At 37.8% G+C, this 20,453-nt stretch overlaps 1 protein-coding gene across 12 annotated transcripts in view; it reads right to left on the reverse strand.

The window, feature by feature from the left end:
- Window positions 1–20,170, reverse strand: part of LOC107275013 (phosphatidylinositol 4-phosphate 5-kinase type-1 alpha) — a 23,352-nt gene extending 3,182 nt beyond the window's left edge. The window contains exons 1-19 of one of the 12 annotated variants that reach the window (XM_025079983.1): window positions 19,799–19,904; window positions 18,818–18,852; window positions 18,137–18,335; window positions 17,107–17,235; window positions 15,982–16,230; window positions 15,741–15,893; window positions 15,483–15,647; window positions 15,180–15,395; window positions 14,859–15,082; window positions 14,594–14,729; window positions 14,382–14,469; window positions 11,415–11,477; window positions 9,728–9,805; window positions 9,313–9,366; window positions 8,457–8,801; window positions 6,115–6,322; window positions 5,817–6,028; window positions 4,223–4,323; window positions 7–179 (exon numbers count right to left, since the gene is read on the reverse strand). In XM_025079983.1, the coding sequence (XP_024935751.1) occupies window positions 18–179; window positions 4,223–4,323; window positions 5,817–6,028; window positions 6,115–6,322; window positions 8,457–8,801; window positions 9,313–9,366; window positions 9,728–9,805; window positions 11,415–11,477; window positions 14,382–14,469; window positions 14,594–14,729; window positions 14,859–15,082; window positions 15,180–15,395; window positions 15,483–15,647; window positions 15,741–15,893; window positions 15,982–16,230; window positions 17,107–17,235; window positions 18,137–18,199 (2,646 nt within the window). In that variant the 5' untranslated portion in view covers window positions 18,200–18,335; window positions 18,818–18,852; window positions 19,799–19,904 and the 3' untranslated portion in view covers window positions 7–17. Of the gene's footprint in view, window positions 1–6; window positions 180–2,047; window positions 3,769–4,222; window positions 4,324–4,387; window positions 5,103–5,816; window positions 6,029–6,114; window positions 6,323–8,456; window positions 8,802–9,312; window positions 9,367–9,727; window positions 9,806–11,414; window positions 11,478–14,381; window positions 14,470–14,593; window positions 14,730–14,858; window positions 15,083–15,179; window positions 15,396–15,482; window positions 15,648–15,740; window positions 15,894–15,981; window positions 16,231–17,106; window positions 17,236–18,136; window positions 18,336–18,817; window positions 18,853–19,798 lie in introns of those variants that run through there. The other 11 variants (XM_015754720.2, XM_015754719.2, XM_015754723.1 and 8 more) reach the window with 11 other exon arrangements.
- Window positions 20,171–20,453: the final 283 nt, after the last annotated feature.

Raw genomic sequence — 20,453 nt, forward strand, 5'->3', positions numbered from 1 at the left:
TCCATTTTTTTTTCTCGTTACAATTTTCTAGGTCGAAGATTCAGTGCCTTACGCATCGTCATGATGAGCGTGACGCGTTTTAAGCTGCTTCTGCTCGAGTCATTTCCAGTTTGCTGATACACCGTCGTCGTATTCCTTTCGTATCGACTTTCCATTCCGAAGCCGTTGCTGGGCTGTTTCTAAATCAACCAATATACAATATGGAAACTGAATGAGAATAAAAGTCAAAAAAAAAAAAAAAACAAAAAAAAAAGAGAACACTCAAAATCCACTCAGTACCAATCAAATAAGTTTTGCAAGATGTTAAGATTCGATTATAGGAAAACAATTTTTTGTACAATAATTTCGTAAGACAAAACTCAAGCAAAAACACTTTAAAACGATCATCGTTACAAAGGTTACACACGGTTTTTGCGAATCGATCAACTCAAATGTGAAGCAGGCAATATAGCGGACGATACAATAATTAATGAACGAGGAGAAGCGATTATTCAGGCGAATATAAACGGATCGTCTGTTGAGAATATAATAATTTCAATGATTGCGCCTGACAGTAACAATAAATCCAATGAGACAGCCTTTTTTTCGTATATATCAATGTTTTCCATGTCTTTTTTTTTCTTTATTTTTTTTTTTTAATTTTTTAACTTACGCAACGATCACACTCTAAAGCAACGAAACTGATTCGTTCTGAGCCTACCTGAGTTCATCTACGTAAGCGCAGCCATATTTTATTTCAAAAGTACCGACGACCCATGATTTTACCTAATATCTCAAAATTTTACGTACACATCTCTCTCTCTCTCTCTCTCTCTCTCTCTCTCTCTCTCTCTCTCTCTCTCTCTCTCTCTCTCTCTCTCTCTCTCTCTCTCTCTCTCTCTCTCTCTCTCTCTCTCTCTCTCTCTCTCGCTCTCTCGCTCTCTCTCATCTAGGACATAACTTCGTTGTATATCGGCACGTAAGGCGATCCTCATCGTTCCTTGGTACAATAATTGTAATGTTACAATTTTTCTTTACGAGTCATCCGTTCCTATGTATTAATCCATCTATCCCGTTTCAATATCGATTCCGCTAACTAATGATTAGTTTGCCTATTGACTATCGATAGATCATTCGATGGCTCGTCGGTACGTGTGCTGCAAGCGTTAAACCGTTTAACATCATTGAACAACATTTTGGCTTGTCAGAACGTTTACAGTGTTCTTATACGTGTTTCCTCTATGAAGTGTATATACAGTAACGTCCAATTGAAGTGCAACACTTGAATTTTTGTACATTTCTGTGAGAGTATCACAGATTTCGAAAAACCAAAGACACATTTTTTAGGAAATTTCCTTCCCGTTCGAATGGTAAAGGTTTTATCCCGATCGAATACAAAATTTTGCGAGTTTCGCTCGAGGCGCTCGGGGGACTACTAGCCTACCACGCGCGCCAATTAATTGGCCCCCGAGCGCCTCGAGCGGAACTCGCAAAATTTTTTATCCGATCGGGATAAAACCTTTACCATTCGAACGGGAAGGAAATTTCCTAAAAAATGTGTCTTTGGTTTTTCGAAATCTGTGATACTCTCACAGAAATGTACAAAAATTCAAGTGTTGCACTTCAATTGGACGTTACTGTATATACACTTCATAGAGGAAACACGTATAAGAACACTGTAAACGTTCTGACAAGCCAAAATGTTGTTCAATGATGTTAAACGGTTTAACGCTTGCAGCACACGTTGTATACGTTTTTCTGTATTTTTGGTTTTTCACGGCAAACGCACCAGCTGAATCATCGTGCGAATCAAACGTGCGAACCAGCGATTGAAACAATTCTGTTAGTCGAGACAGCGTGGCCTTGTTAAACAAATGAAAGAATGTGAAATTCATGATCTTAGCAATGTTATGACGTTAACTTTCATTTCTTTAATGATGCCTTTCTGCTCTGATCAATAAAATCATCCATTCACGGCCAATTTCAGCTGGTGCGTTTGCCGTGAATAACGCTGTTTATATATGTGTGTGTATGTATTATAATTAAAAGTATAATTTTATACCGTAACTGTCATTCAATACGTACCATGAGTGTTAGAATTTATTCGTCTTTCTTAACTGTTTTCCCTCCGGTATATAATGTACACAGCTCCTTATTATATTATATCGGCTATCGAGTTTCCTTTCTATACGCATTGTATAGTTACAGACATAGACACACATGAGAAACTTGAGACACATAAGGTACATTTTACATTACGTAACTACATACCGTAAAAAGGGATTAAGGTCTCGCGACTCTTACCTATACGTACTAATACATTGTTGTTATTGTTACAATTGTTGTTACTAATATTATTTACATCATTATAATTAGTTGCCCCTCACTCGAACATTTCGATAACGTGATTAAGCAAATACAATTGTTATCATTACTATTTAGTCTTTCAGTGGGGATAAGTTGAGTCGCCGCGCGTTTCTTGGCAAATTCAAAGATATTTTTAAAAAAATAGGAAACTAATTTTAAAAAAAAAGTTTTTTCCCTAAAGTCTCGTAACGACAGCGCGGCCATTATCGAATTCGCGAAGCTTTCGATTAATCGTTGGAAAAATTGAAGAACTATAAGTACCATTGCGCGATGGGGATAATGAGAGGGAAAAAAAAGGAGAGGATAGTAACGACGAGATTCAATAACGCGATTAATTATTTTTGCACGTTAAATGTAGTGAAATTGTATTTTCGGTTCTTATTTTTCGATTAGCATAATAATAATACGTAGAAATACATAGGACTGCGAGATTAACGAAATTCTAGGAAAATGATGTCTTCGTCCTTTCGAATTTTCGCGTCAAGTAATAGTGCACGGTTACGTAAAAACTAATACACGCTTTTTGGCATCAATTGTATATTGTACGTACACACTGAATATTGGTGAGTCTAATTTCTTCCTCCATTTCAATGCTTCGCGTGTATCTTTTAATGGCCGAGCAAGAGTTCGATTATTTTTGGCATTAAGGCGGCTGTTCAGCTATTTTGCTATATTACCAATGATGCCAGATGTGAGGAAAACTTTACAATCACTTTTCTCCTGGGTTTACTCTTATTTCATTTAGTTATCGGCTCACCCACCATCCTTATACATGACGGAGTACGAGTAATCTGCTTTTAAGTGTATCACTTATTCTAATTCGAAGAAAAATATATGAAAATGAAGCAGACGTAATGACGGCCGCCATGAGAATTTGACAGGTCGGTTTCATATAGATTATTATTGAAGAGGAAGACCTTTGTGAATTTAAAATCCAGATGACCCTAAACTCCTTGTTATATAAGGAAGATGACTAAACTAATAATGTATATCAAATTAGTTAGAAACAAAGGAGAAAAATCTATGTAAAATTCATGAAAAATTCTATGTATACACAATATGTTGTATTGTTTGTTGATGATTGGAATGGTGAACACAAGACAAAAGATGGCTTTCAAGTAAGGACGAATGATTCTGACAGACAGTAGTGAGAAATTACTGTAATACCTGTTAATGACAGTTAGCAGCAGTTTGCCGATATCTGCGCCATCCGACGAAGCGCTGTGACACTAAAGTCAAAGAAACGCGAAATGTGCATGTAATCATGTATGAAAATTATACGATGACGTCTGTCATTATCCGTACGTTAAGCATCGTAATTCGTGTGTTCACTTTCCAAAGAATAATTTGTTCGTCGAGACGTTACGAAGAGCTTGCGAAGCCAGAGAGAGGCACGTCATTTCACTCTCGTTGCAGAGTTTCCTAATTTGTACACATGGACAAAAAGAAATAAAGACGTTCAGACTCGTGACTCACGTTCATGTTTGCCTTTGCCTCGTGTAATTAAGAGGCAAAGAGCGAAATACAAAGTAAATAATAATTTCGTACGCAATAAATTCTTCAATTATGACGCATAATAACGACGTAAAGTTTTGTATTTACAAGCGTCAGGTTGCCTCTAACCACGGTCTTACATTGTAAGGTATGTAAAGCCGTGCCTGTGACGATCAACGTTAATACGCATGCGCGCCGGTACGCATTTGGGAATTCAGCAAGACGTAGGAGACACACTCCGATCGCGACAAATACAAAGGACACAGAGAATGGACTATGCGAGAAAAAATATAAGCGGTTATTGCACTCGTTCGAATGTCTATTGCAGTTTTTTTGCACTTTTCTTTTCTCACTGACGCGGACCACGTCCGCCAAGACTTACCATTTCGGTGGTGAGACTGGCAAGCGCTTCTTCGACCGTGGCAGCTATACGGCCGCCATCTTCTCCTCGTTTTCCGCTTCTAATTGGCGTCGTCGGGCAACCTACAATTAACGTGATTTGATCAAAGACAAATATAACAAGTTTCATGACTCGTTGAATCATTGACAAAGCCTAAATAAGAATGATATCTCATTGACTATTATTTATGCAAGTACATATACGTCAACGTGTAAGCTCTCTATTTTATTCCTTTTTTTTTATAAGTGCGTGATCATCAAATACCCGGAGACAGACATACAGAAAGGCACAACAGTGAAAATATAATAACCTGAACTTATCTCAAGCTCGACGCTCCTGAGCGAGTCTATAAGCTTGAAAGAGTGTATGGGATTTAATGAAAATGGTTACGAGATTTATAGCATTGTTTATGCATTTGTCTTCTCTTTTAACTTTATTGTCTCGCAATATGTCGGCAGAGCAGAGTCATTGAACAGGATTGTGTCCTTCGTTAACTAGACAGAACTATGTGTAAATTAACTTCTTTTAATACTGAGTATTAATAAAATGTGTACAGTATATAGATGTTGTTGGTACTTATATGTAAACAAGTACACAAGAGATTATCTGACTGTCAAAGAGACACTGCCATTAAGCCAGACAGTCCATGTATACATATATGTATTTATATATTTTTTGTATCATCTATCAATCAAGGTGTTTAAGGCAACTAAATCTTTATAGAAACAAATTTTTGTTTCGTTAATGGCAGTTCCTTTGTTTCTTCTAACTAACTTCTTCCAGTTCTTTTTTCTAGGTTGTCGTTAAGGAAAATATCATATTCTTCATTGAGACTTACAGTTGACATTGTTTCAATTACGATCTACAACACAGACAAGATAATTTTAGTAGGCACTGATTTCTTTTGGATGGAGATAGTTCTACTTTACGTAAGGAGTGATCAGTCGATACTGACTACCTAGTAGAGAAAAATAAGAATCGAAGGAACAACTTCAAGGCAACTATTACAAATTCATTATTTTTCTAGTATATTAGCACAGTTTTCACGTGCTGAACAAATTGTTATGTAAAAGTTTCATAAATACAGATAAATCCGATAATCTCACATCAAATCAGTCTATCATGCACCTGTTACACAGGGACGTCATATAGTTTCTAAATAACAATAACAGTACTACAAACGGTGGACTATCATTGCGACACACAATCACGTAAAAATTAGCCAGTCAAATAACAAACGCCAATTTCAAAAATAAATCGATATACAAAGTATCCACGGTTAACAACCAACGCGCAATTGTGAAAAGAAATTAGCGAAGTAGCGAAAATAAATTTCATTTGAACAAGCCTGACAACATATAGCTAGAGCAAAAGTACACTGTACACCCTTCACAATATATCAGACTTTTCCATGGTAAAGAACAGTTCCATCGAACACGCAATTTTCATAAATTACAAAATATCTGGAAATTCCTCAAAGCCAGCGGCAGCACGTAGAACTCCGAAGTAACAATAACATCCCCTTAAAGACGTCTTCAGGGCTTGTAGTAGACGTTGAGTGCGTAGATGAACTTACCGATGTCACCGCTACTCGAACTCTCCGTAAAGGATGGTGTCCCTTCCGTCCAGGTTGGCGTCGAGCCTTCGACACTACCAGTAGGAGGTGTCCAAGTTAACCCACCACCCCCTCGACTACTACTCCCGCTCTCAACGCTCAACGAGGACTTTGTTTCTCTTCCTCCACTTCCGCTGCCACTTCCGCTACTCTCTAGATGAACTTCGGATATGCTACAAAGGGTATCAATGAAAAATGAATTATTTTATTAGAGTATTAATACACGACTCATTTCAGATATTTTAATTTATTGACCTACCTTACTGTATCGTGATTGACCTTAGCAAGTGTCACGTGATGGACTACTCGGTTCTGCTTGGAATGGGAAGAGCTTAGGCTGCTCGTCAGAATTGGGGTTGCACCTTGATGAGGATGATGACCACCGGAAGCCAAGGTTTGATCGTTCGAGCGGACTGCGTCATCAAAAGGCGGGGGTGGAGTGGAGCAGGTTGAAGGAAGGGTGCCACCTACAAAAAGCGTACTACCATTAGCCCCTAGATGAAAGTAAATTTTACACAGGTATAATGCACACTTAGGAACTACTTTGTTCTGATGATTTTTCTGTAAATTTTTCCTTTTTTTTTTTGTTTAATTCATCATTTTCATTAATAATCAAGTAGCAATCACGTCACATCTGTTGGAAGGCCATGTACAATCTGTTCTGGGAGAATTTTACTCTTCGTGTTAGATAAACGGCATCAATGATTAAAGCAGATAAATAAATATGAAACATTGAAACCTTTTTTTCTTTAGGATAATGGAATGTGTGGATTTTGATTTGTTTTTGTATGACAGGGTCACTACTAGTTACTACGACACTTAATACTAGCGCGCTAATCAGCGAGGATATCAAAAGCCATAAGCTATAATACTTGATAGTTTTCTTTTCTGTTATTAATACATTAATTAAGGAACATTGTTTTATTATTGTAATACGGATATTCGTATACAGTGATCTTCAGTGTCACGATGGGGATGTGTGATTATAGCGATGAAGAGGGTGAACGGAAATTTTTATACAAAATAACACACATGCAACAGAACTTATCAATTATGGAAATGTTTGGAAAATGACGCGCAAAACACTTATTGTGATACAAAGGAAATTATTTTCATGAACACCCTACTTTCTATATATATATATGTTTCATGATTTATCATAATCACCTGTAGTAGCATGATGAAAGATAAATATTATGCATTTTTCTGATAATCATATCACTATTAGCGTGAAAGTCAATAAATCGAATGACAATGATTTTGCGATATGCTAATTGTACGATCGCGTGCTTGCGTAACCATGCAAAAATGAAAAATTCGCTAACGTGAGACTCGAATTTTCAGAACTGTTATGCCGCTCTAAATAATCCTTGTATTGATCGTCGGTAAGAAATGATTTCAAAGTTTCTGGAATTTTGTCGCGATCGACTTGAATATTTGGCGAGGTAGTGATTAGTCGTGATCTTGATTTTCGAAAAAATGTCGAATTTCTTACGACTTGTTTGCCAACTTTTTTACTTAGCACATAATCGATTTTACGTTCGTCGTATTCGCGCAATTTTAACGACCGTAATAAAGTTTTGTCAAATTTTTCAAAATTCTCATGTTTCTCAACTGGCACGCGCTGCACTTGCGCGATTTCGGGGTGGATCCCAGTAAATTTTTTGGATCTCTCCCCGATCAACGGAACTGACCCGAAATTATAAAAAACGCTGGAATTCAAGTTGTCACGTTTTCGAATAGAGAGTGTCGGAGCAACCCTTTTCTTTTTAACACAACGCCCTTCCGTTACACGAAAACGATTGTCCCTCTGATTTTGAGATATTTTTGAGAATTTCAAATTACCCTCATCGCGATTAACACCAGTCCCAAAATTCTCATTTCCTTTATCAAAGCCCGACGTATAAATCAAGTTTCTCGACTTAGAAACGGGAATAATCAAATTTCTCAAATTATCATTTTTCGAACGCTCCACAGTCAAAACCTCCGTAGAAATTTTAATCGCACTTTGAGAACCCATTTCCCTCTCCTTCCTACGCATCCTCTCGTTATAAGTCTCCGAGTGCTTTTTATCCTTCCTAGACATCTTATACCCGACATCCACAAGACTGGTTTTCCCACAAAAAACTGTCACCCCACCACCACCCCTCAAATTCGAACCCAAATAATTCCCATAACCCTTCGAATCACTCAAAAGTCCCCCAATAGATTTTTCACCCCGTCTAAAGTCATTTCTCCTATCAGGTCGAAATGGACGAGGACTAGTTTTAATAACGTAACAATCATCAACCCTCTCGACACCAACAAATTCATCATCCTCGCTATATCCAACCCCATAACCCCCCTCAGCCCTCTCCCAAGTATAGCAACAACCCTCGATCCTCTTGTCAAAATTTTCATACCGAACGTTATCATAAAGAGAATCCCTACCACTAGCCCTATTTCCACCCAAATTATTCTCTTGACAATCATCGGAAACGTTATCGTATTTCGACGTGCGATCGTTATCAGTCTTCTCAATCTCAAAACGAGATAAGGGGTTGACATGCAGACGGGATACGCTCAGTCGATTCGCAGTGTCATGCAATGAGTTTCCTTCACCTCGAGCAGACGTGGTGACGGTGATCGAGGCGCCGCGTTGTTCTTCGGCCCTGCCTCTCCCCGAGACGGATCCCCTGGGAGGAACAGGTGGAGGAACCTTCCCCGAAGGAACGAGGTTAGGACTGGGAGGACTGGCGGCGCTGCGGCCCTTCAGCACCGCCGGATAACTGGATCTGGTCGTAGTTTCAGGTGCGGAGACGATTTCAGTGAGTGGCGGCGGACTTACTGGACCGGTGATCGTTGGAAGATTTATTGGAGTGGAGGTGGCTATCGGGATGGAGGTGGTGGAGATCGCAGCGACGGAGGGGATCACAGTCGAGACGACGGGGGGCTCGCTGGGACTTGCTACAAGCGGCCATCGATCAAGCACAGTCATTCGATGACGCGTGCGTGCGGGACAGAAAAAGAGAAAAAGAAAAGAAGCTGATCAGAAGACCCATGATGATTTTTCAATATTTTTCTTTCGACACCCACTGACGTTTTTTCATGATTTTTTTCTTAGCCGGTACGTCCAAAAGTTTATATTTAAAATTGTACTTCTCAAAGAACTATCTGTCACCCGGCACCAGCGTCGCTGCACCCGTCGATGACTTATGATAAATTGCGATTAGACGATAGTGACTCTTAGTTAATGATTATGCATTTTTTTTTAATCTTTAAATTCACTAAGCCAGTCTCTCGATGTGCGACTTGTGACGTATTGTTATACTTCTTTTTTTTTTAATATTCTTATGTGACAACTCATAAATGACTGTCGTCGAGTGATCAATGATTCTGTGTACTCTCCGACTGTCACGAAGGTGGACTTTTTCAATTGGCTTGTAAAAGGATTTAATGATTAAAGCAGGAGACTCACCAGGCTTTGTGGGTGATGTAGCATGCATTGTCGAACTTCCGGTTGCCGCCACCGCTAAACCACCATACAATAACGATACCATTACCGATTTAATGAAGATCAATGCCATTTTTTTTCATTCAATTATTTTATAATCCTATGTCGGATGGAGGGACGTCTCATTGGAAAGGAAACGGGGTCACACGGGAAGCTCAGTGTTCTTGCAGACGGGAACTGTGGTAAAGGTCTTCGACGTGGGAAAGAGATCGACATTGTCGATACATCGGCCGCATGTATTATCGATGAGCTTGACTTTTTAATAAAAGATTCGAGAGTGACGTCAGAGTAATGATCAAGAGTCACGTGACTTTCCGATCGATTCGTCTTATTGGATCATTTCATTTTTTTTTTTATTAATTATTTCATTTTGACTTACCGGTCGAATCGAAATCTCCCTCCAGTGGCCTCAGTGGCCTCGTGATACTTTTTCTCTTCGACGGGGAATGTTTCAACGCTGCAATACAAACGACGATATATTAGCATTTCAGACAATTGTATCGATAGCGATCGATTTTAACGAATGTATCGAAGTATCGATTACTTATCCGTATAGGGAATCGTTAAGCGTGAAAAATCTTAACGATTTCATATGTCATTTTCATTTATGGGACGGTAGTGCATTGTTATGTAATTTGTACTATATGGTAAATATGGATTGATTGGGTATCGATCTGTACAATTTGATGTAGGGAATATATTCTAATAACGTCGTGAGTAGTCTAAAAAAGAAATATACATATATATATATATATAGGACTATTGATATATAAAATCTGGAGACCGACTATATTAATGTATATAATTATAATTCAAGCTGACAACATCAAAAGCGTTATATATACTTTTTTTTTATCTAAAATCTCAAGATCCTACGTCAATTGTATTTTTAATCTTTTTAATTATTCAAATCGTCACGATCAAGATGTTAGGGATTGTAGGGAAACTCGTGTAAAAGTTTTTTATATATAACAAATTATCATCGATCTTCCTAGCGAGAAATTTTGATACGTCACTTTCCCCTTTTTTTTTGAAACAAAAATTTTAGTTTCATAAGCGACAGTGTCATATTGGACATTCTGCGTGTGTCTGATGCACGAGGAGATGAAGTGTGACACTTGATGGCAGCGATAGGAAAATGAAGAGAGAATGGACCAAGAGAGATTCAAGAAATCAGAAAATAAAATTTCCCATGCAAAGAGACAGACGAACGAATATATCGACAGGCAGAAAATAGAAAAATCATACAAAAGTATACCGGGTGCAGAAAAATAAAAAGAAAATTTATATAGAGTCAAAAAGCAGTGGCCAACGTTTCGTGCGAAAAGCAAAGACACGACAGATACATAAGAAACGTAAAATGAAACAAGACAATCCCATCCAAACCTTTGTCATTATTCAACGTAGTCAAAAATGTCCGACTGGACAAAACATCCCGTTGAACGTATCGCTCGCCTCGTGCGTCACGAGTATCAATAGTGAAAAAATACGTAAAACCACAAAAAAAAAGCTACAAGTACAGTGCCTCGCGTATTAATTAAAAAACTCATCAACTTTTTGGCCATCCGACGAGTACCCACACGGGTTAGAAAAAAAAAACCAAAAAAAATTCAAAATTCAGTATCCGAACATCCAACACGCTATCGAATGCTATCATATGTCAGTAATTATTAACAGGTTGATATTTCAGCGTGACAAAAAAAAATTGATAAACAATTACCCAACACAGTGGTCTTTAGTTAACAAATTGAAAGATTCAAAAATGCACACGTGACAGTGCAGTAAACACAGACACTTTTAATTAACATCAACGATGCTAATTGATGTTAAAAAAATGCCCAAAAATATTAAAAAAAAAAACTAGTGCAGTTTTTTCAGATTATTTACAAGCACAGTGTGTAAACTCGAAATCTTAAGGGAGAATTGAGTTTGTACAAAAAATATCAAGCGGCGAACAGGCATCAATTATTTTTCAAAATATTTCATTCAGGCGACATTTGCACAAACAACAAACTGGCAGAGACAACTCAGGCTTATGACAGACAAGACAAGACAGACAGAGTTACCTATGTAGCTGGTGACGAGGTTACGGAATTTGCGATGGTTCCCCTTAATCTCTGGCAGGTCCACTTTTGGTATTCAGTTTTCGAGTTTTTTTTTTTTCGATCGGTAGCAGGTTCATTGGTCAGGGGGTTGACAAAAGGGTGTGCACGGACACAGAAACATCAACATTTAGCTAATCCAAATACCGAACAAGTTCACATGGATATCGATCGAGAGCGATAAGATCAATAAAAATCTGCCATAAAGATTGCCGAGCGTTTCGTTGTTAGCTATCGAGACGGGGAGCCGTAAAAGGGAAAAGTGTGAGAGTAACGTACAACGCAAGAAACAAAAACGAAAAAAATAAATACGAAAATTAAAATTTTAAGCAACGGACCGTCCAGTTTCACTGGGTCAATGATAACACTGATACAGGATGAGTTGTTAGTACGAATTCTGTGTGTGAATTATTATTGCTTTGCATTGTGAGAGACGTCGATAAAACAGAAACCAAAAAAAAGAGAAAAAAAATTACTCCCGAGGAAAATTACAAGCGAGAGTAGTGCGGAGGGGGACTGTAAATGAAATGAGGTTGTAAACAGCGAAAATATTTATTGTAAAGTATATAAACATGTACATTCGGTGTCCACATGTATTTGATAGCTGAATATTAAAAAAAAAAAATTCAAAAAAAATGATCCCTTCTCCGTCTCACTTACTCTTGGTGCCACCGCGTGTGTTAAAAATATAAAAGAAATCCGTCCAAAGGCAACTTGTGTATTTTAATTTTAAAAAACTCGCTCGCAGTTAAACGTTATGGTATCAGCATGCAATTTACACCAAAATTTTTCTTATTCTCTCTAAAAATGAGTGAAGGTATGTTTTAAAAAAAAATTTTTTGAAAGTGCACAGCAGTGCTAATTGGTGTGTATTAATTTGGCACAGTAAAATACTTCAGTGTGAGCACAGTCGATTCTAATTCGCGTTCCGTAAGTTCAATGACGTGATAACGATTCGTATAGAGCTTCTTGAAAATTCGTCAAAATATACTCTTGTAACATGTTGCTCGAATTCGAAGCTCACCGTAGGACCGAGAGTCGTTGTCCATCCCAAAAAATATTTGTGCTGAAGCTTTCGAGATGAAAAATTAAAAAATGTAAAAAAAAGACGAACTAATTTTTTTCGTAAAAAAAGATCTCGTCACACCGCACGAAATACTCAGCTATATTGTTGTGGACACCAGTCTTGACGCACCCTGATAAAGTCATCATTCTTTTTTTTTTGTGGCATCAAATATTGCATTACGTAATACTTTTGAGGTGAACGCGACGAGGGTGGGGGTATGGATGATACCGGAAGTGACAACGTAAAATTCGGAGAGAAAGTTAAAATCCCCCGTCCAAAAAAAAAGTGAAGCAAGAGAAAAATAACGGATGGAAAATTGATAGTTGAAGGAATAAATAAAAACAAAAAACATAGTCAAGTTTCTAAAGGAAGAACAATATACGATACATATATGTATGCATATGGCGTTAGCAATATTAGTCACAAGGAAAAAAAAATACTAAATGACAGACACGATCGAACAGCTCACAGATAGATCAACTGAAAATATTTCAATCGGAGCAACGATTCTCGCTCGTCTATTGCTTTTTCCTCTTTTTGTCAAGTTTTTTTTTTCTTTCCTTTCCTTCCTTAATTTCGATCGATATCGTTTTGCTTTATTCCTTTTATATGCTGGCTCTTATTTTGTGGAATTCTTTTTCATTGTCATAATACTTTTCGTATGTATAATTAAGTACGTCGATTTCTGGTACGTCTTAAGAACACTAGACAATCGGTAAAAATGTGATTTCACCAAAAACGATGAAATTTCATATCGTCGTTATCATACACAACAGTGTGATTAATATAATGTTATATAAAAAAATATAGTGATGATTTGTACGTCGCTTTGAGTGTCTTGAAAGAAGAAAAAGAAAAAGAATTATAAGACGATTAAAAAAAAGAAAGTCACTTGTCCGCTGATTATTCACGAGTAAAACGATGACAGGAGAGAAAGACGAAACTTTCCGAATGAACTTGGGCAATTTTGAGGAATAAAAACGCGCGCGGTAATTAAATTAAAGAAAAAGAAAAATATAACAATAAAATATACGAGATCAATCGAAAAATCAGACGCTCCGTTAAATGCCTCGAGGTCGCTAACGAGCAATGCATTTTGTGATAAGGCAAAATTTCCGTAAAAAGAAAAAGAATGTATAAAGTAAAAAAATAAGCGCGTTGTTACGTACGTTTCTTAGCATTTCGTAAACGGTATATGTATGTATACTAAAATATAATGTTTAATCTCTAGCTTACGACTTACTGCTCTATTTTCAATAATAATAGTAGTAGTAGCGATAGGTAATAGTAAATGGTAGTAACAGTAGGTAATAGTAGTAATAGATAGGAATATGTACCCTCCTTCCTTAAGTAGCATAGTAAATTAAAAAAGCCTTCCGACTGTAAATGGCCCTGCAGACTCAAATACATCAACTAGCAAAGATATTATCTCAATGTAAGAATAATTTATCTCGCGACCGGTTATTTATTTCCTGCCAAAATTGACTCTAAATATCGACGTCTACGCCTATGCAGCGTATAGCTTGAAAACAGTTATCGCAAAATCTCTGCTTGGCGGCACCATTGCATTCTCTGTTAATCATTGTAAATTCTTTAATATCTGATAAGACAGGAATGCGAATGATAGGGTGAAAAGTAGTAAAAAAAAATGTAAACAATAATATCACTGACTGAGATAATTCGGTTCTTCGTTAATCCGCTCTAATAATTGACGCGTGGATGTGTGTGACACACGAGATTATTCAACCAGGAAGAACCGGAATCCATATTCGACAATCGACGATGACGAATTTAGGAATGTGCCTTGTTGATCGCTAGCATCGAGGTCAAATTTGCTAGGAGTGGTTGATTCGGATGGTACTTACGTGAGGGTATCTTCTTGAAGACGGTTTTCGCCATGAAGTCCTGGAAGCGCTGAGCATAAAATCCTGGACGATGCACGGACACTGTGTCCTGGAACAGAAGATCATTCGTCACATTCTCCAACAGGTCGAAAGATATCAAAGTTAAAGAATGATGAGACTGTGCAATAACAAAAATTAAGAACGTGACTAATATTCTGGAAAATATTATTCACCCCGTCGTGTATCATGGACTTCCACGTGTGCTCGAGCTTCTTCTTGAGTCTGTAGCTCTGGAGGATGTCGATGATACCCATGAAGAGTAAAAGACGTTCACCACGAGCGTTCCTGGCTGGAATACCGCCCGGACTGCTAGGAACACATAGAATCGCGTCCGTTATTACAATTTTTTTTTAATTAAATAATATTTTATTCGTCATCCTAATAATGGAAGAGGACAGTTGATTTAACGATCATGAAAAATATAACAGGAGTACTCACGGTACGTCATCCTCCTCGTCAATGGGCTCACTCTCGGCCTGGATACTCTCCATCGCCGTACTATGAGCCACCAGCCTCTGTCGATTTATGCTGCGAGATCTATTAAGGGCTGCAGCCCCTATTCTGTCTTCTCTCTCGCGTTCCCTTTCACCCTGAACGAAACCACTACCGTCGTAGCAAACTTCGCCAGCGTCCTCGTCTGCACTGGCCGATAACCTTTGCTCCTGCTCAGTAAAAAAAAAACCAAGGATGACCTATGACTCAAGAAATACGAATAACTGATGTTACCATTTTTTTTTTCTAGGACATTTTTTAACTTACAGCCTTTTCTCTAGCAGCTTGATCGAGGTTGTGAATCCCCACGAGAAGTGAGTAATCCATAATTTTGAAACTTTCCAACACGCGACAATCCCGCTGGATAGTTTTGACCATGGCGCCATAAGTGTCAGCTTCTAAGAAAATACCCTCCGGATGATGTTCCATAAAATCAAGATCCTTGTAGGTGGGGGATGACTTCGATCTTTCGCTTCTTGAGGCCTGATTAAATTTATCATTAAAAATTTATCGTTCAACGAGTCTTATCACAATCGTATAATTATTTGTCGTCTCGTGAAAATTTCTTACTTTTCGCTTATACGTCGAACCCTTCAAATCGTATTTCTGATGAAGCTTCACTGATGACGGTAAAAGATTATTCATGGCGACTAATCTCACGTTTTTACTATTGCATCGATAACAATAAAGCCCAAAGAATTTGGGCAATAGCGTCCTTGGATTTTGATTAAGATTCTGAAAGTTATTATATGACGTTTTTTTTACACCGACAACTATCCACTGATATTGTATGATAATCATAATTATAAATCATTTTTCAATCTTCACCATGTAATATCCAGGTAATAGAGTCTGCAAGAACTCTCCCTCCTTATGCTGAACAGTCTTAATAATGAATTCGTCATCCTCCGTCAGATAAAAGATGCTACCACTGGCGCCAGGGTTGGACAATTCCCGCAGAGGCGCGCTACACATGGACATCTAGAGAGAAGAAAAATTAACACATAACAATAAGAATGCTCCAATCGGTTTGATGCAGCTAAACATAAAAAGAAAAATGAAAAATTACCAGAAAGTCATCAGGCTGAATGCCAAAGAGATCCCTAAAGTATCGAAAAGCAATGGGCGCATAATTCTTGAACTTAAACTCGGAGAAGTGATGAGCTGGCGTGTGATTGGAGCCTTCGCTAGGAAAATTTGTCGTTTCCACAGTCATGAAATCCTGCATGAGTAAATCCCTTTCTGGTTTACTGGCGAGACCACCGACAGCGTGTTGAATGCCAAGTTGAATCGATCCCATAATTTGGGTAGTTTGAATCTGTAACAAGACAATGAAAAATAAGATAATAATTCAAAATACAATTTCGCAAGAATATATCTAAAATATAATTACACACCCATTCTAGATAGTCAATAAATTCAAGTTCCACTAAATTCCACCTCATGGCGTCTTCATAATTACTAATAACACTGAGTCCCACACTTGTGTCAAATTAATATAAACATGCTGTCCCGTCTGTTGATTACAGATTCAATAAAAAAAAAAAAAAGAAAAAAGTGTCCCGATAAAAAATATAACAAAGTTCAGACAATCACGACGCAAAGTCAGTTTACATCTGTGAATTCCACAGGATTCGCTACAGATACGGACTCACGATTCACCGAAATGGAGTGGACATTTATTTATAGCAGTAAGTATATTTGCAGTGACGATTAGAGCCACGCTAAAAATTTTGAACAACAATTAGCAAATAAAGTGACATTTAACTAGGTAACAGAGACGTATCGCTTCCAGATGAAATTTGACATTTCATTTTGTCCATAGACATCCATAGTTTCTTTGTCGAATGGCAATGAATATTTTTCTTCTGATTAATGACAAATGCAAAGACATTTCCTAAGAAATAATTATCCAGCGCAAGTCGCTGCTAAATCTATTCCTGTACCAGAGAACAATTTTCATCGACAGTCTCCTCTGCGTCAATGCGTCTAGTACTCGGCATTTCGCACGGTTATATTTATGTTTAGAGAAACACCGACGGCTCGCGCAACAAGCGTCCCGACGTCGACGTCGTGTTACTTAATATCTCTTATCCTACTCTGGATCGTGCAACTACCGTCCTTCTGTTTTCTTTTCCTTCCCTTTCCCAGCCTATCCTTAAATAACTACAGACTGCTTCAAAGTCTTCATTACTTTTTTGTAGGTGATCTCGCCCCCGACGCCAACTCTCCGGTGTCCAATTTTTCTCTCGCGCTCCGATTTGTTCCTGGACACCCCGGACGGGGTCTTCGGTCCAGCGAAGCCATGCTGCGCCGTCGAAGTCTGCAAGAAAACCAAAAATTACACTCTCTTCCATTCGTATCGCCTTTACAAATAATACGTCCTATCTGTATCATGTGACATCTGAAGTTTGCATCATTCCTTGACCAATAGATCAAACAGTTCCATAACTAGCGAGGCGTGACTCTAGCCAAACAATTAGAATAAATAAATGAACGGTATTTACATCGATGCCACAAGCACAATGCGCAACATCGTTCTTATCAAGAGAAACATGGCCAGTCGGAATTTCCCGTTTCATGAATAATTTATAAAATTGCGAGCGTCCCAACATTTTTATGTACCGTACAGGCCCGATGGAGCGTGCACGAATTTAAGAAAAAGAATTCAAAAAAAAAAAAAGATAACCTTCATAATTTCAAGGCTCGCCTGTATTCACTTCATTCCCAGGCTTAACGTGATAATGACAAATGCTCGCAGGTGTACAGACAGTGTAATGTTCAGCTCTGGTAACAATCTTTGAGATAATAAAAAAAAAATTATAACCACGCGACAAGGTCGATGTACGAAATATTACATTGACTCAAATAGCTCATACGACTCTGATTTCTATCAAGAAGAGTCAAGACTCTGATAATATTATGAAGACCGGACGAGTGGTATCTTGAATCTTCTATTTCTTGAAATAGTGAATTCCATGATAATTTACGCAATAAGACGATCGGTTTCCGGAGTCTGTCAAGGGTGAAGTGGCGGCGTGGTTAATGCTGGATATCGATGAGAAGAGGCATTGGGACGGTTTGTAAATTATTGACTGGCTGGATGCTAAAAATAGAAGCTGATTTCATCAATAAATTCGAGGAAGTATCGTGGAACTTTATAGGAAGTTAAAAAGGAGATGAATGATACTTGCGAGTATATATGATCTGTTTGTCAGTCATACTTTGCGATTAATGAGAGAGAGTGTAGTGCCATTGACGAGAGTGTATACATACATATATATCATATGGAATATATTATATATATGTATAATAGTAGAAAGTGGAACAAGGGGTCTTTCGTCAGTGACAATAGACTGAGAATGCAGCTTCGTGCATTCATTTGGATGTCCACCACTCTATAGTGAAATAGTCCTGTTGCTGCTGTATATGACAAAATGGAAGAGTCCAAGGTTAATTAATATGATGTATAAAATTTCGACACTCTGCTCGTTACAAAATGATTTATCGTTGCGATGCTCGATACAAGAATTGTGAAATACTTCGTAGAGGCGAACTAGACAGAGAATTTCAGAGCGTTTATTTTTTTTATTATTATTCGTAATGAGTGATAAAACGTAAAACAGCCTTGGCACAAGAACGCTTCCCGTTTGACAAGTCTTCTCGAATATGTGATTATCTTCCGATTTGTAAGTGTTAACCAGCTACTAAAAAATTGTTTAGGTTATTTGGATCAAATTCATTTTCAAATTTTCCCGCGTGTACGTAACGATGCGTAAGCAATTAAAGAAATTTTATTGTTATTGATTTGACGGTTTTTAATTATAAAAATTTGTAGTTAGTGTGGCGAAGAATTTTTAAAGTTCTCAGTAACTTGATTAATCAGCGTGTAAAAATATACTTACGTCGAAGGCTGTGACTTTCTCGCCTGTCGATTTGTCTGTAATAAAAATTAATGTCACATTATTACATTGATGCTTTGATGTTTGTTTTCTTATTTACAGATTAATAAGTATAAACAGATATGATAATGGTTAGGAAGATGATTCATTTTAGGAGTAAACCAATCTTTCGCGTATGGCTTATTGAAAGTATTATTTGAGTGAAAATTAATTCAGAGGATGACTTATATTAGTTGGAATTATTTGTGCAGTGTTAAAATAAATATTAGACGTTACTTCGAGTTTGAATGAAAATAAAGGCAGTAAACTTTCGTTAGTTTCCATTTATTCTTGATACAGTAAAAGTGGGACACCAGGGACATTTGGTTATCAGCTGTGAAAATCATTGGCTTATTTGTTATAGACACGCCTTATTGGATTTGAAATTGTTATATTTCGTGTATAAATCCTTGAGGATACGCCTTGTATAAGAGAGCCAATAAGTACAAAATCGTAATAGCTCGAATACTCGAAAAAGCCTTCATTCATGAAATGGAGCAGCCGGATTACAAAGTAATGTCGAAAAATGTCCAAAGCGATAAATACGAACGAGTAATGTGTGATAACTATCGAAAAGAAACATAAAGGGGCGTTTCGCGATCATAAAAGGAATTTAATATAATGGATATAGCATAATGATTCTAGTCATATGTAACGATGGGTGCCACCCATCAGCTGTCAAAAAAGAAATTCTCAGCATACATGAGCCTGATCACGAGCCTGATGATTCTCGCGAATTAAATGTATTTAAACTGAGAATAAATAGCGAATCAAAGTCCACGTAATCGATATAATATGAATGTAGGTATGAAATGTGAGTAAGAAATTGAAACAGATGAAATCATACGAGTAAGGAGCGACGCCCGTCTAGCAATGAACAAGATGAGACTTATAGGTTATGTTAATAATAAAATGATAAGTAGTACGAAGTAAGAATGTACGCACTGTCTTCGTCTGTTGAATCATCAGGCCTGAGATGATTTTCTGTAGCCCGAGCCGGTCCGGCGATGTCACTTTCGAGCATCTCAATCACATCCACATTGTCACCCGAAGCCATTTTGTGACCAACTATAATTTACGTACGTTCCTAATAATTTAAACGTGCATTTCGCGTGCGATTCCTTCGCATGTTATCACGAGGCGAGCTCTCAGCGTGCCTCGTTCATACGGTTTACACTTTTCAGCCACATTTTAGACACTCCGCACCGTGCGCGTACCACAAGAAATGTCGCCTACGGCCCTTAATTCCGGGCTACGTTCACCCACGGCCTTCGACTGAGCTACTTCTATTGACCCGACGCCATTTTGTAACTACGGCAGCGCCATCTCTGAACAACTTCTTGAAACCTGTTGCGTTTATTGAAAAAAAGTTTTTTCCTTGCTCATCGTATAATCGTTGACCGAAGATAACGACTGCGTGTAGTCTGTCCAAGTTAACGAAGTAATAGCTGCTTCGTCTCAAAGGTGGCAGCACCATCGATGATGTTAAACTCACAGCAACCATAACGGTATTTCTTTTACCAACAGAAACTTTTCGTCTCTTGAAATTTTAGTCGTGTTATTACGATTCTTATAATATCTAAGGCAGACACAGTATATC

Source organism: Cephus cinctus, unplaced genomic scaffold, assembly GCF_000341935.2.
Source record: "Cephus cinctus unplaced genomic scaffold, Ccin1 Ccin1_scaffold0123, whole genome shotgun sequence".
In the NCBI taxonomy this organism is placed as follows: domain Eukaryota; kingdom Metazoa; phylum Arthropoda; class Insecta; order Hymenoptera; family Cephidae; genus Cephus; species Cephus cinctus.